Genomic DNA, 14,130 nt, shown 5'->3' with positions numbered 1-14,130 from the left:
ACAAAACAGCTCTGGAGTGGAGGTCTGTGAGAGGAAATGAGTTAAAGGGGTGACAGAATCCAGACAGAATTATTAGCTCTAAGAGGGGAAAGTAAAGCTCCCTTACTGGGACAGAACAAAACGAGGTTAAAAAATAGATTCAAACTTAGGTAAACTGGAGAAGGACAACAGGATATTGAGAGGAGTTTTCGTTATAAGCTCCATTTCCTGTTTTAGAGGCAAGATCAGTTTCAGAGAGAGTGGGGCAGGGGCCAGGAGGGGTTATGAGAATGAAGGTTTGGAATAGCTGCTGGGGGAGGATGAAAGAGCAAGCAAACTAGGAATTAATAAAAGGCTCTGCTGCTCAGAGTTAAAGTTCACTCTGATAGTGCAACACATGGACACTACCTAGATCACATCTGGATGCTGTGAATAATGAGCGCATAATGCTACTCATTCATCAGATATGCTGCCTATTTCTCCCTTTCAGGTGGTCAGTTCTGCTCTCATCTAATAGTTTACTAAAGTAGGTTCAGATTCAAAATAATCTATGTAGAGTTTTTCTGGAATCTTGTCTGACTAGGAAATTACAAGCAGGCTAAGTTACAAAAGCTTATATAACAGGATATTTACTAGAACTATGATCTTTCTTACTTCTTACCATGTATGATCGTGATAGGGAGGGTATGGATGTGCAGTTCCTTCACTTCTTCAACATTTCCATGGGATGCCATCATTTGAACTATCTGAATTAAAGCTGTAGCTTGATCCTTATTTAACTTGTGTGCCTGAATTAATTCACTAGCTAACTGCAACGTTGCTTCTAGGCTGAGAAGTTCAAATTTTGTGTTGATATTTGAGAAGGCTGGTGGGATAAATCTTCTCTTATTGACTCTCTTGTTGCTAACTATAGTCGATGAAGACCTAGTATAAAGGCAGCAAAAAAAAAAAATCAAAGAAAAATGAGCGGTTTTTGAAATAGGTAAATAAACCTATTCATAGCTTAACCTTCACTTCATACGCATCCCAGAGAACATTTTTTTAAAGGCCTAAATGCATATATGCCCCAATCTGAAGGAGGGGGAAAGAGAAGAGAACTAACATTCGTTGACCATCAACTATGTGAAAGTACTATGCTGAGCATTTTACATATTATTTGATGTAATCTTAAAAACAACATTAGGAAGTAATTACCCCAAATAGAGATACAGAAATATTAAATTTTTTCCCAAAAAGCACACAGATAATAAGTGGTGTACTGACTTTAAAGCCCATGTTCCACTATATAAGGCTGACTTAGATAATTAATATAGCCTCTATTTCAGGTAATACTGCAATAAATAAATTGGCTTAACTTCTATAAAGAAATTCTATAAAGAATGAATTCATTTCAAAGATTAAATAACAAAGATTGATAATATAATGGAATCAGAAGAATTTTTTTTATCTAGAACTTCTATAAAATTCCAAATTAGAAACTATACTTTTTCTACCATTTTAGTGAATTTAATAGAATATCACTTCCAATATTTTATTTATTTTTTTAAAGATTTTATTTATTTATTTATTCATGAGAGACGGGGGGGGGAGAGAGAGAGAGAGAGGGAAGCAGAGGGAGAAGCAGGCTCCCAAGGAGCAGGGAGCCCGATGTGGGACTCGATCCCAGGACCCTGGGATCATGACCTGAGCCGAAGGCAGATGCTTAACCATCTGAGCCACCCAGGCGCCCACTTCCAATATTTTAAAAAGGGGTAAGGTACTTGAAAAATTAAAAGTAAGTTACAGGTTATGTCAAGAATAAAGTTAGCATCATTATACATTACTGAATTCAACCTGTAAAAGGATTCTTTTAGATATTAAATAATTTGAGGCCTAAGAATACAAATGAATAAAAAAATCAACACTCAAAAGTCCTTAAAATATTATTCCTTGACAAATGGAAAAAATTTGCAGTAACATCCTTTTATTTTTAACTACTGACAAACAGTAATGTCATGGTCTCTGAAAGATAATAAAAATATTGTTAGCAAAAATTTATGTAATGTACTTTGATTTCATTTTCATACTCACATTTAGTCACATTTTGGAATACCAATGACCCAAAGGTAAAATAATGACTTACATTGTTAACAAGTACTGTGTTAGAGGTAGAGTAGCTGGATTAAAGTTGTCCTGAATGTTTTTCAAAGTGGTCAGCTCTGTGCTAGCATTACAAACCAACAATGCATGGACCACTACTGTAGAGAGAATGCAGAAAATGAACATTTAATATAAAAAAATGGATCATTAAAAAACTATTAAAAATGTTCAGTTGGGTGTCTCAGTTGGTTAAACATCTGACTTGATTTCAGCTCCAGTTGTGATCTCAGGGTTATGGGATCGAGCCCTGTATTGGGCTCTGTGCTGGGCGTGGAGCTTGCTTAGGATTCTCTCTCCCTCTGCCTTCCGCCCCTCCCCAAATGTTCATATAACTCAGAGCTCTGCTACTGAATTAATCACATGACATAAAATAAACTCTTAAGTATATATGGAGGTCCTTTTATCCATTAAACTACAATACTAACTGCTTATTCATACTTTTCATAATGGGTATCCATAAATTGCATAACTTAAATAAAATTTAGACTTCTATACGTCAGCTAATGAGCAAGAACAACTGTTCTGAGTTAGTGCACGGTGACACTGCTTGACAGTTCCAACTAATAAGCATACCATCTTGTGCTGTACAGTAGTTATTTGTGTAATTTCTGAATATTTTCTTTTATTTGTTCAACTATTTTATAGGAAAATATGGAAAGCATAAAGTTAGAATGCTGATATGGGGGAAAGAACTGCAACAAATATGAAAATATGCATATGAAAGTGACATATTAAGTAACAAATGTTTAGGTAATTAGGCTTTTACTGGACTCAAGCTAGTTGACTACCTTTTTCAGTTCTTGAAGAAAAAAATCAAAAGTTAAAAATGTATATGGAATACTTGAAATGGGGACGCCTGTGTGGCTCAGTCTATTAAGCATCTGCCTTCGGCTCAGGTCATGATCCCAGGGTCCTGGGATCAAGCCCCACATCGGGCTCCTTGCTTAGCAGGGAGCCTGCTTCTCCCTCTGCTTGTGCTTGCTCTCTCTCTCTCTCTCACAAATAAATAAAGAAAATCTTAAAAAAAATTTAAAAAAATACTTGAAAAGAATCATTAAATGTTGTGTCTCTAATTACAGGCCAAATTCAACCATCAGGAATTATTCCAGAGATCAAGATGTTAGAGAAATCTATAGATTCTTAGAACTGGATAGGGATTCAGGCTACTAAAACTTCCTTTATTAAAAAATAATAAGGATGGTAGCCTACTTTTTTTTTTAATTTTTTATTGTTATGTTAATCACCATATATTACATAATTTGTTTTGGTGTAGTGTTCCATGATTGTTTGTTCATAACACCCAGTGCTCCATGCAGAATGTGCCCTCTTTAATACCCATCACCAGGCTAACCCATCCCCCTACCCTCCTCCCCTCTAGAAACCTCAGTTTGTTTTTCAGAGTCCATCATCTCTCCTGGTTCGTCTCCCCCTCTGACTTACTCCCCTTCATTCTTCCTCTCCTGCTATCTTCTTCTTTTTCTTTTTTCTTAAAATATGTTGCGTTATTTGTTTCAGAAGTACAGATCTGTGATTCAACACTCTTGCACAATTCACAGCGCTCACCGTAGCACATATCTTCCCCAATGTCTATCACCCAGCCACCCCATCCCTCCCAACCCCCACCACTCCAGCAACCCTCAGTTTGTTCCTGAGATTAAGAATTCCTCATATCAGTGAGGTCATATGATACATGTCTTTCTCTGATTGACTTATTTCACTCAGCATAACACCCTCCAGTTCCATCCACGTCGTTGCAAATGTCAAGATCTCATTCCTTTTGATGGCTGCATAATATTCCATTGTGTATATATACCACATCTTCTTTATCCATTCATCTGTCGATGGACATCTTGGCTCTTTCCACAGTTTGGGTAGCCTACTATCTTATTAAAACTTTCTCAAAATAAAAATCATACCTTCCTGTTCGATTGCTGGCAAAATCCCTGCAAAATCTACAAGACCTTCTCAATGTAAAAATAAATGATGTGTTTACTAAATGTACCCTATTAGAATAATAAACCAAAAAAATTTAAAAATCCAAGAGAATCAGAACTTAATGTAAGAAATGATTTAAGAAAATTCTTATTTATACTTTTAATGTTTATATTTTAAAAAATCAGTTATATAAAAATCAACTTTAGGGGAGCTTGGGTGGCACAGTCGGTTAAGTGTCCAACTCTTGCTTTCGGCTGAGGGTTGTGGTCTTGGGGTCATGAGATAGAGCCCCGCATTGGGCTCCGTGCTCAGTGTGGAGTCTGCTTGAGATTCTCTCTCCCTCTTCCTATGCCCCCCCACCTCTCTCTCTCTCTCTCAAATAATAAATGGATGGATCCTTTTTTTTCTTAAGATTTTATTTATTTGACAGAGAGAGAGAGAGAGACAGCGAGAGAGGGAACACAAGCAGGGGGAGTGGGAGAGGGAGAAGCAAGCCTCCCGCTGAGCAGGAAGCCCGATACGGGGCTCAATCCCAGGACCCTGGAATCATGACCTGAGCCAAAGGCAGATGCTTAACCAACAGAGCCACCCAGGCTCCCCAATAAATGGATGGATCTTAAAAAACAAATCAACTTTATAACAAATACTTAAGTGAGGGTTCAAGATTTTATTATATTGTTAGCCCTCTGAAACTTGAATTGCAGAAATATTTATATATTCAACTTTTACACATATTTTCAGGAAACAGAGATGGATGCTTTTTTTTTTTTTTTTTTTTTGAGAGCGTGTGCGTGAGCCAGGGAGGGGGGCAGAGGGGAGGAACAAAGGGAGAGGGAGAGAGAGAATCAAGCAAGCACCAAGCCCAGTGCAGAGCCCCACCCTCACAACTCTAAGAACATGGCCTGAGCTGAAATCAGGAGTCAGACACAGCCAACTGAACCACCCAGGGGCACCCCAAGGTGGTTGGCTTTTTGTTGGCCTTAATCAAATAATCCCACACAAAGTTAGCAACCTTGCTCACAAAGCATCTTATGTCTATCGTTCTTCTCTTAATATAAATTAATATGGGCATGATAACACTTACCATTAGTGGGCCAGTTAGAGGGGAAATAACCTTTCAAAGGTAGTAGCTCCACCTCATTGATAGATGATGGTCCAAAGAAAGCACTACATGCAATAAAAGTATCCAATTCAAAGTCCAGGGTTTTTGAAACCACCCAAAGATCATCTGAAAAGACAAACTTTTTTTTTTAAAGATTTTATTTATTTTTTGACAGAGAGAGACATAGTGAGAGAGGGAACACAAGCAGGGGGAGTGGGAGAGGGAGAAGCAGGCTTCTGCGGAGCAGGGAGCCCGATGCGGGGCTCGATCCCAGGACCCTGGGACCATGACCTGAGCCGAAGGCAGACGCTTAACGACTGAGCCACCCAGGCGCCCCAAGACAAACATTTTTTTTTAAAGATTTTATTTATTTATTCATAAGAGACAGAGAGAGAGAGAGGCAGAGGGAGAAGCAGACTCCCTGCTGAGCAGGGAGCCGGATGTGGGACTCGATCCCAGGACCTGGGATCATGACCTGAGTCGAAGGCAGAAGCTTAACCATCTGAGCCACCCAGGCACCCAAGACAAATATTTTTTAAAGAACTCAGAACCATGCTCAATTCAAAACTACTTTGGATTTCTTACATGCTTAGTCATATATTATTTCTCAAAAACCAAGATTAGTTATTATCTACCAGATTCCACCCAAACTAAGACCTGAATAAGTAACATTTTCATGTTTTAATGCAATTACTTTTATGTTTTTAAAGTTATTTTATGATTATATTAAAAAATAATGTAAATAAAGCAACATAACATCTAACTCATCTTTCTTATAAAACAACTTTATAGCTATATCAGACTTTCCCAAGGTAGAACATTAGTCTAAAAAGATGCTCTGCCATATAATGGTTTTCATGAGCAAATAAAGTTGGCAATCTGTAGATAGAATACAAGTTCTCTTAACAGACTTCTACTTAACTGATGCTCTAGATTAATTAATGTTCTTTCTGTATAACATGCCATCTCCACAGCATATTGAGTACTCATAGCTAGTAAGCTATTTTCCACAATACTACTAGTTGAGTTGATACAAAGAGTCATTTGTATTTGTTCTAAAACTTATTTATACCAGTTGGATTAGTTATAATATTATAACTTAATCAGGTATTATTTGAATCATTATGAGTATGAAGAAAAATAATTGTTGCTTTAAGAAAATTAAATAATTTAGAAAGACTTAAGATTTGCTTTAAAAATTTTAGCCACAAAACACAAAAAAACTGCTTTTGACTCAAGTATAGATGAGATATATGTAAAAGATTAGAAAAGAGATTGAAAAAATTTAAATCACTCTCCACTTAGATTGCATTACAAGTTCTTGCTCCATGTTTAAGAATTCAGAATGGTAAATCTTTTTTTTTTTTTTAAAGATTTTATTTATTTACTTGATAGAGTTAGCGAGAGCAGGAACACAAGCATGGGGGGTGGGGGAGGGAGAAGCAGGCTCTCCGCTGAGTAGGGAGCCTGATGTGGGGCTCGACCCCAGGACCCTGGGATCATGACCCAAGCCGAAGGCAGACGCTTAACAACTGAGCCACCCAGGTGCCCCAGAATGGTAAATCTTTATGGATGGTGTATTTGTGGGTATGGTTTATACAAGATAAAAAAGATCACCAATCAAAAAACCCATAGTCTAAGCAAAAGCCTTAATTCTTCATCAAAAAATCATTAAATAAAAATATATTCAAATATTTTAAGTTAAATGTTCATATGCATTATTTATTATAATCCTTAACTTAAACCAACTTTGAAAATAAACTGACAAATCACGAGTCTCAACTGCATCAGAAAAGATCATTTACTGACTACATTCCCATCTTGGAAAGTCCATGCATATCAGCATATTTCAGGTTCTGAAAAATCTTAGGTTAAGGTTATTTGCTTAACACAGCATTTTCCAAATTTATTTAGCCACAGAATCTATTTTTTTTACATTGACTTTTATCAATACCCCCACAGAACTATTGTTTTAGAAAATATGCTTTAGAAAAAGCTGATTTATATTATATTTTATATTTATTTTTTAAAATATTTGCCGGGCACCTGGGGGCTCAGGCAGTTGAGCATCTGACTCTGGATTTCAGCTCAGGCCATGATCTCAGGGTCATGAGATCGAGCCCCACCTGGGGCTCTGGGCTGAGCTTGGAGCCTGCTTAAGATTGTCACTCTCCCTCTGCCCCTCCCCTGGTCTCTCTCTGTCTCTCTCTCAAAAAGAAAAAAAAAAAGCCAACTGAGGTAACATATAAACAATTTATTCCTTATTTGCTAATATTTATTTAATCTAACCATCACCACAATTTTTAAAAAGATCTCCAATTCAACATAGTTGACAGAAAAAAATTGTCCACCTTTCCTTTCTCTCTATATCCCACTGATATGGCAGGAAAAATTTAAAATACAAATCCAATACAACGTTAGAAAACAGCCGGTGGGAAAGGGAAAGGCATGCCTACCTCAGAGCAGTGAGATACTTACAGAAGCCACAAAGAGAACTGGAAAGGATGATGATAAAAATCTTACAAATCTAGGAAACTCCTAATCCTTTATAGATGATAGAAAGGAATTCTGGGATTGGGGGAGAGAGGAAGAGTTTTCCCAGCAGATTCCCAGGATAACCCCAACTTCACCACAAAGAGGACAAAGAGGAATTTTGAGTGTCGAAAGTCAGCTGGGACATTAATTAATGGATGATGGATTAATCCTATCACTCTTGGAGCAGTTGACTCCAGGATTTGTTTTGAGGCTAATTTAGTCTTTGGCTAAAACAAAGACTGCCAGGAGGACTTTAAGATAGAGAAACAGGGCAGCAACCCACATAACTACTGCCATCAGAGATAGACAAATAGATCAGAATCTATTGGCAGGTCATTTATCTACGGGATTTTTTTTTTTTTTTTTTTTAATAAAACACAATAAGCCTGGGGCACCTGGCTGGCTTGGTGGAGCATGTGACTCTTGATCTCAGGGTTGTATGTTTGAACCCCACGTTGGGTGCTGAGATGACTTAAAAAAAATAAAATCTTAAAAAACAATAACAACACTATGGACTCTGAGAAACAAACTGAGGGTTCTAGAGGGGAGAGGGGTGAGGGGACGGGTTAGCCTGGTGATGGGTAGTAAAGAGGGCACATATTGAATGGAGCACTGGGTGTTATACACAAACAATGAATCATGGAACACTACATCAAAAACTAATGATGTAATGTATGGTGATTGACATAACATAATAAAAAAAAAAAAGTAAAAAAAAAAAACAACAGTAACAACAAAAAACCCCACACAGTAACATATATTATATTCTGGGTCAACAGACATTTTAAATGTCAGACAGGTGCTATTATTATCACCATTTTATTGATGAAGGAAGACTGAGGCCCAAAGAAGTTAAATAAATTATCCATAGATACAAGGCCAGTAAATGGAAGATCTGGGACTGAACCCAACTCCCTGACCTCATTGGGGCTAATCAGACTAGGGTCCACCTTCACCCATTTTATTGCCAGAAACAGCAGCTGATACCACCAGGGGAAAATTAGTTTACAGGCCAAAATAATGAGACATTTAAAAAGAACAAAGACTTCAAAGAAAAACATACTGGATTACAGAGTCCTACAGAAAAGGAAATATCAGAACAGATGGACAAATAATTTAAATTTAGCCTGAAAAGAGATTTTTTTTGTAAGAGATAAGAGATGATAGTAGCAATGCAAAAAAGACCAAGAAAATAAGGAAAAAGAAATGAACAAAAATATTAGGTTGAAAAATATCATAGTTGAAATAAAGTTATAACTGATGGGATAAATAGCAGAATGTATACATCTGAGGAATAACTAAGCAATTTAGAAGACCATTTTGAGGATATTTCCCGGAAAGAAGAAGAGACAAAAGCCCCAACAATATAAAAGAAATGTTGAGAGTCAAAGATGCTAATATTGGAATAATAAAAGTCCTAGAGAGAGAAATAAAAATAAAGTGAAGATTATTTGAAGAAATAGTGGAAATCAACTTCCCAGAATTTAAAAAATAGAAAAGATAAAAGACTTTAGAATTTTTTTTAAGATTTTTATTTATTTATTTGAGAGAGAGAGAGAGCACAAGCAGGGCAAGACAGGCAGAGGGAGAAGGAGAGGCAGGCTCCCCGCTGAGCAGGATCGAGTGGGACTCGATCCCAGGACCTTGGGACCATGACCTGAGCCGAAGGCAGACACTTATTAACCGACTGAGCCACCCAGGTGCCCTGACTTCAGTATTTAAAAAAAAAAAAACACCCTATAGAGATATAAATGACATACAAAAAGCTATATATATATAATGCTTATACTGGATGAATTTGGAGACAGAGGACTTTAGATTTAAAAGGCCAACAGTGTGCCCAAGAGGAGAAAAAGGAAAAACTCATATTTAGATACATTATAGGGAAACATAAGACTAAAAGTCAGAGAAAAATTAATATTCTAAAGCTTCCAACCAGAAAGAGCAAATAACATGTAAAAGAGTAAGAATCATAATGCCATCACATTTTTCAACAGCAAAAACATAACCAAGTATATTAATATTTACTTAAAACATATAAAATTGCTGCTTCTGTAGGTCCAAAGTATTAAATGAAAAGAACTTAAAACCTAGAATTCTAAATGTAGAACTATCATTCAAATATGAATGTACAATAAAAATATTCTCAAGTATTCAAGGCTTAGGAGGTTTACCATTCAAAGACCTACACTCAAAATTTTTGATGAAATATATTAATGAGAGAAAAATCCAGAAGATGCTAAAAGGGAAACATGAAATAAATGTAATTAAATTACTTTGGACAAGTTTATAGGCATCTTTTAAAAGGTAGTTATGTTCAAGGATAGGAAATAAATCCATACTAACCTAAAATTTATGGATTTAGATTAGTGCTATTCAAAGTAGCCTATCTTAAATAGTTTTGTTATTGGTCTGCAACATGAAGTTTGTGCTAGAATGCAATCAACAAATCAACATAATGCTTCCTTCATTCAGAAATTTAAAATACAACTGACTCCTGAACAATATGGAGGTTAGGGGTGAACTCCCACAGTCAAAAATCTGCATATAACTTTCGACACCCCCAAACTTAACTACCAATAGACTACTGGCCAGAAACCTTACAGATAGCATAAACAGTTGATTAACACATATTTTGTGTATTATATGAATTATATATTATATTCTTATAATAAAGATAGAAAAAAATATTATTAAGAAAATCATAAGAGAAAATATATTTATAGTACTGTACTGAATTTATTAAAAAAATCATGTATAAGTAGACCTGCACAGTTCAAACCTATGTTGTTCAATAGTCAAGTGTATGCTCTTTAGGAATTCATTTATATAAACCTATAAACAAAGAGAAGCAAGATGCTGATGAACACAGGGATGAATATGATAATTACTTTAGGAGAGACAGCCAGATGAGTTATTGGGGTTACTCTATATTAAACGGAGGTAGCTATAAAGGTACTTGATTTTGCTTTGGTTTATAGATTCACAGACACTTACATTATTTAAAATAACTAAATAATTAAGGCAAGCTACATGAGGATGAATGATAGGAGTAGGTCATGAAACCAAAGATAATGATTAACCCAATTTAGCACATCTAAACACCTTAGAAAAAATTCTTTTAAAGGATTTTACTTCCAAATATACAAAACTTGTGGTCCATTGTTGTCAAATTGTGCAATGACAGAAATATCAATAAAATCACTGCATTTTCAGTTTATTTTTGGTATTAGGTCAGAGTACAACTGAATTAATATAGTTATTTATATAATGTTGAGAAGCTAGTACAATTTTTTAAACAAAATTAAATAGATTTGGGGATCCTTTAGTAAAGTTTTTTAAAAAAGTAAAATTTTAAAATATCCTTTTTGGAAACGGTCCAATTTATTATACAATAATTCACGATATATGCTACTATTAAACAATATTTTATAAAACCTCTTTAATATAAAGAATTTACAGAGCTGTTATGTAACTGAGATACAAGGCAAGACTCAGTTACCAAAATGATCAATCAACTTACTTTTGCCGTATGTTGAAGAACTTTCCTTCCGACTCAGCTTAAGATAAAGTTTGCTTTTAGGTTCACTATAAAATTCAGGATTTACAGTAGTAAACCTCTTTAGTTTGCCATACTGCTTTCTTTGAAAATCAAATCCTTTTCTGAAAAATGAGTAAAAAATAAAAATGAATTTAAGTATTAAGGTACAAATTTTTTACTGAGATATAATTGTCATACAACACTATAGTAGTTTCAGGTGTACAATAAAATGGTTCGATATATGTATATATTATGAAATGATCACCACAGTAAATCTAGTTAACATCCATCACCACAGTTACAAATTGTTCTTGTGATGAGCATTTTTTTTAATTTATTTATGTATTTGGTGGGGGAGGGGCAGAGAGAATCTCAAGCGGACTTACCGCTGAGCACAGAGCCAAATGTGGGGCTCGATCTCATGACCCTGAGATCAGGACCTGAGCCAAACTGAAGAGCTGGACGCTTAACTGATTGAGTCACCCAGGTGCCCAAGAGGAGCACTATTAAGATCTACTCTCTTAGCAACTGTTAAATATATAATACAGTATTATTAACTACAGTTACCATACTGTACATTATAATCCCAGGACTTACTTTATAAGTGGAAGTTTGAAGGTACAAACCTTTTTCATCTTTAAAATACAATATTAAAAGGAAAGAACCAGGGTGAGTGTATGTTTATGTACTTTCATACATGTACACAAAATAAAAGTGTCAAAGGAAGAAAATAGCAACCATCACAGAATTATCATTAGTTTTAAAAGAGATTGAGATAGGAAAAGTATCCAAGAAGTATATAAAAGATAGAGTATATCTCAGTTTTAATAACTATAATAAATTATCCCTATTTCCATATTTTCTAGGTTATTATGATGATTAAATAATACATGCAAAGTGCTTAGAAGTGCAAAGCACGTATAAACTCCCCATAGATGTTATTAAATTACCATGCAAATGTTCATTATAGCTACATTTTGGATAATCCCACTTTTATAAGACATGTTTCCAAAATGTAGTATTCTGGGGGCACCTGGGTGGCTCAGTCCTTAAGCGTCTGCCTTCAGCTTGGGTCATGGTCTTGGGGTCCTGGGATCGAGCCCCGCATTGGGCTCCCTGCTCAGCGGGAAGCCTGCTTCTCCCTCTCCCACTTCCCCTGCTTGTGTTCCTGCTCTCGTTGTCTCTGTCAAGTAAATAAATAAATAAATCTTAAAAAAAAAATAAAAAAAAAAATGATTAGAAAAATAGCATGCTTGCCAGTCACCTTCATATTGCTGACACTGCTTGATGTTTAGAGGGGGCCAAATACAGCTTTAGAAAATTATTCCCATTTTACAGTTAGAAAAACTGAGGTTTTAGATATTTTTTCTATCTCAATCTCTTTTAAAACTAATAATAATCAGGGCCCCCTGGTGGCTCAGTTAGTTAAGCATCTGACTCTTGATTTCAGCTCAGGTCCTGATCTCAGGGTCATGGGAGTGAGCCCCAACATTGAGTTCCATGCTCAGTGGAGAGTCTGCTTGAGATTCTCAACCCCCCACCCCGCCTCTGCTCCACCGCCAACTCGCTCTCTCACTTCTCTCTAAAATAAATAAACTAACGATGACAATCATGGAAGATTATTATTTTCTGATATAATTACAGGCATTATTTGGTACCAAGAAACACACCTCACCAAAAGTTGGCATTCCTCAAAGAGGGGAATCTTTTGACTTCTTAAGTATAGGCCAATACTCTTTATATCACTTAAAACCATGCTAGGTAGAGAGTCTTCTTGTGTTAAATATTCTGGGGTCATTTCTTCAAGCCACTTGAAAAATTTACATCGGTCAACTTTGGGTCCATCACAGGTATAAAAGAGACGACCCTAAGAGGAAAAAATATTACAATTTAGTAAGAGAAATTTTATATTTTACTGTTTTTGTATTGTTTGTTAAGACTTGTGTTTGGCATTAACATACTCTAATAAATTATTCATTATACAAATTAATCTTTTTATTAATATTAATTTAAACACATTAAAATTTAAAACCACCTACTTTTCCATTTATTTTCTCCTTATCAAAAAATTACATTGTCCTGAGAATATAAGCTTATTTGAAAAATAAAATTTATTGCTTTCCCAATTTAAAATGTTCACTATAGAAAACCAGAAAGCTATCCAGAAACAAGAAATATCTTGTGCATTTCTTTTTGGCCTTTTTTGTCTTCACGTAAGTGTGCGCACATGTACATGAAAATATACACATGTATACTGTTTTAAAAAAAAAAATAAAACTCAGATAATGATGTGTTTTCTACTCCATAACCTAACCTTTACACACAGCAAACTGTACACATGACAACAATGTCATCAAATTATCTTAAAAAAAAGACTTGATGGTTCCATTATTTCTTATATAAACCATACTTATATATGGTTATATATTTTATAATTCTATGGTTATATTATATTTAAGAATTCTTGCTTTTGACAACTGAATTTATATCTAAATTTATATATGAAATATAAAAACATTTTACTGACTTGACTTCTTCCATAATAATACATTATCAGCAATGTAAATTAAATCATTATGCTTTTATATTCCTAAGGCCTTATCTGTTACTCATACTGGAGATTACATAATAGACTACTTCAACTTTCACTTCTTTCAGGCTCATCTCTGCATTCTCTAAGACCTCAGGTTGGGACATAATCTTTTCTCAGTGCTCTAACTGTAACTTGGGCATATCCCTCCTACTGTATCAATTACACTATTATACAAAATTTCCTTTTATGTTTCTTTCTCCATCCACCACTATGTAATAAGTTCATAAGCAATCTGAAGGATGATCTTTTTTTTTAAAGATTTTATTTATTTATTTGACAGAGAGAGAGACAGTCAGAGAGGGAACA

General features: G+C 35.2%; 1 protein-coding gene across 3 annotated transcripts in view; it reads right to left on the bottom strand.

Annotated features, from left to right (window-relative positions):
- ZGRF1 (zinc finger GRF-type containing 1) overlaps positions 1 to 14,130 on the bottom strand; it is an 84,207-nt gene that overhangs the window by 22,463 nt on the left and 47,614 nt on the right. For all 3 annotated transcript variants that reach the window (XM_088020027.1, XM_088020028.1, XM_088020030.1), the window contains 5 exons: positions 12,902 to 13,098; positions 11,214 to 11,353; positions 5,138 to 5,281; positions 2,102 to 2,216; positions 641 to 903 (listed from right to left, as the gene is read on the bottom strand). In XM_088020027.1, the coding sequence (XP_087876153.1) occupies positions 641 to 903; positions 2,102 to 2,216; positions 5,138 to 5,281; positions 11,214 to 11,353; positions 12,902 to 13,098 (859 nt within the window). The remainder of the gene's footprint in view (positions 1 to 640; positions 904 to 2,101; positions 2,217 to 5,137; positions 5,282 to 11,213; positions 11,354 to 12,901; positions 13,099 to 14,130) is intronic.

The sequence above is a fragment of the Eumetopias jubatus genome, unplaced genomic scaffold, assembly GCF_037043125.1.
Source record: "Eumetopias jubatus isolate StellerSeaLion01/CBP00866 unplaced genomic scaffold, mEumJub1_p1.0 scaffold_2, whole genome shotgun sequence".
Lineage (NCBI taxonomy): Eukaryota > Metazoa > Chordata > Mammalia > Carnivora > Otariidae > Eumetopias > Eumetopias jubatus.
This window is presented reverse-complemented; position numbering and strand designations above follow the sequence as displayed.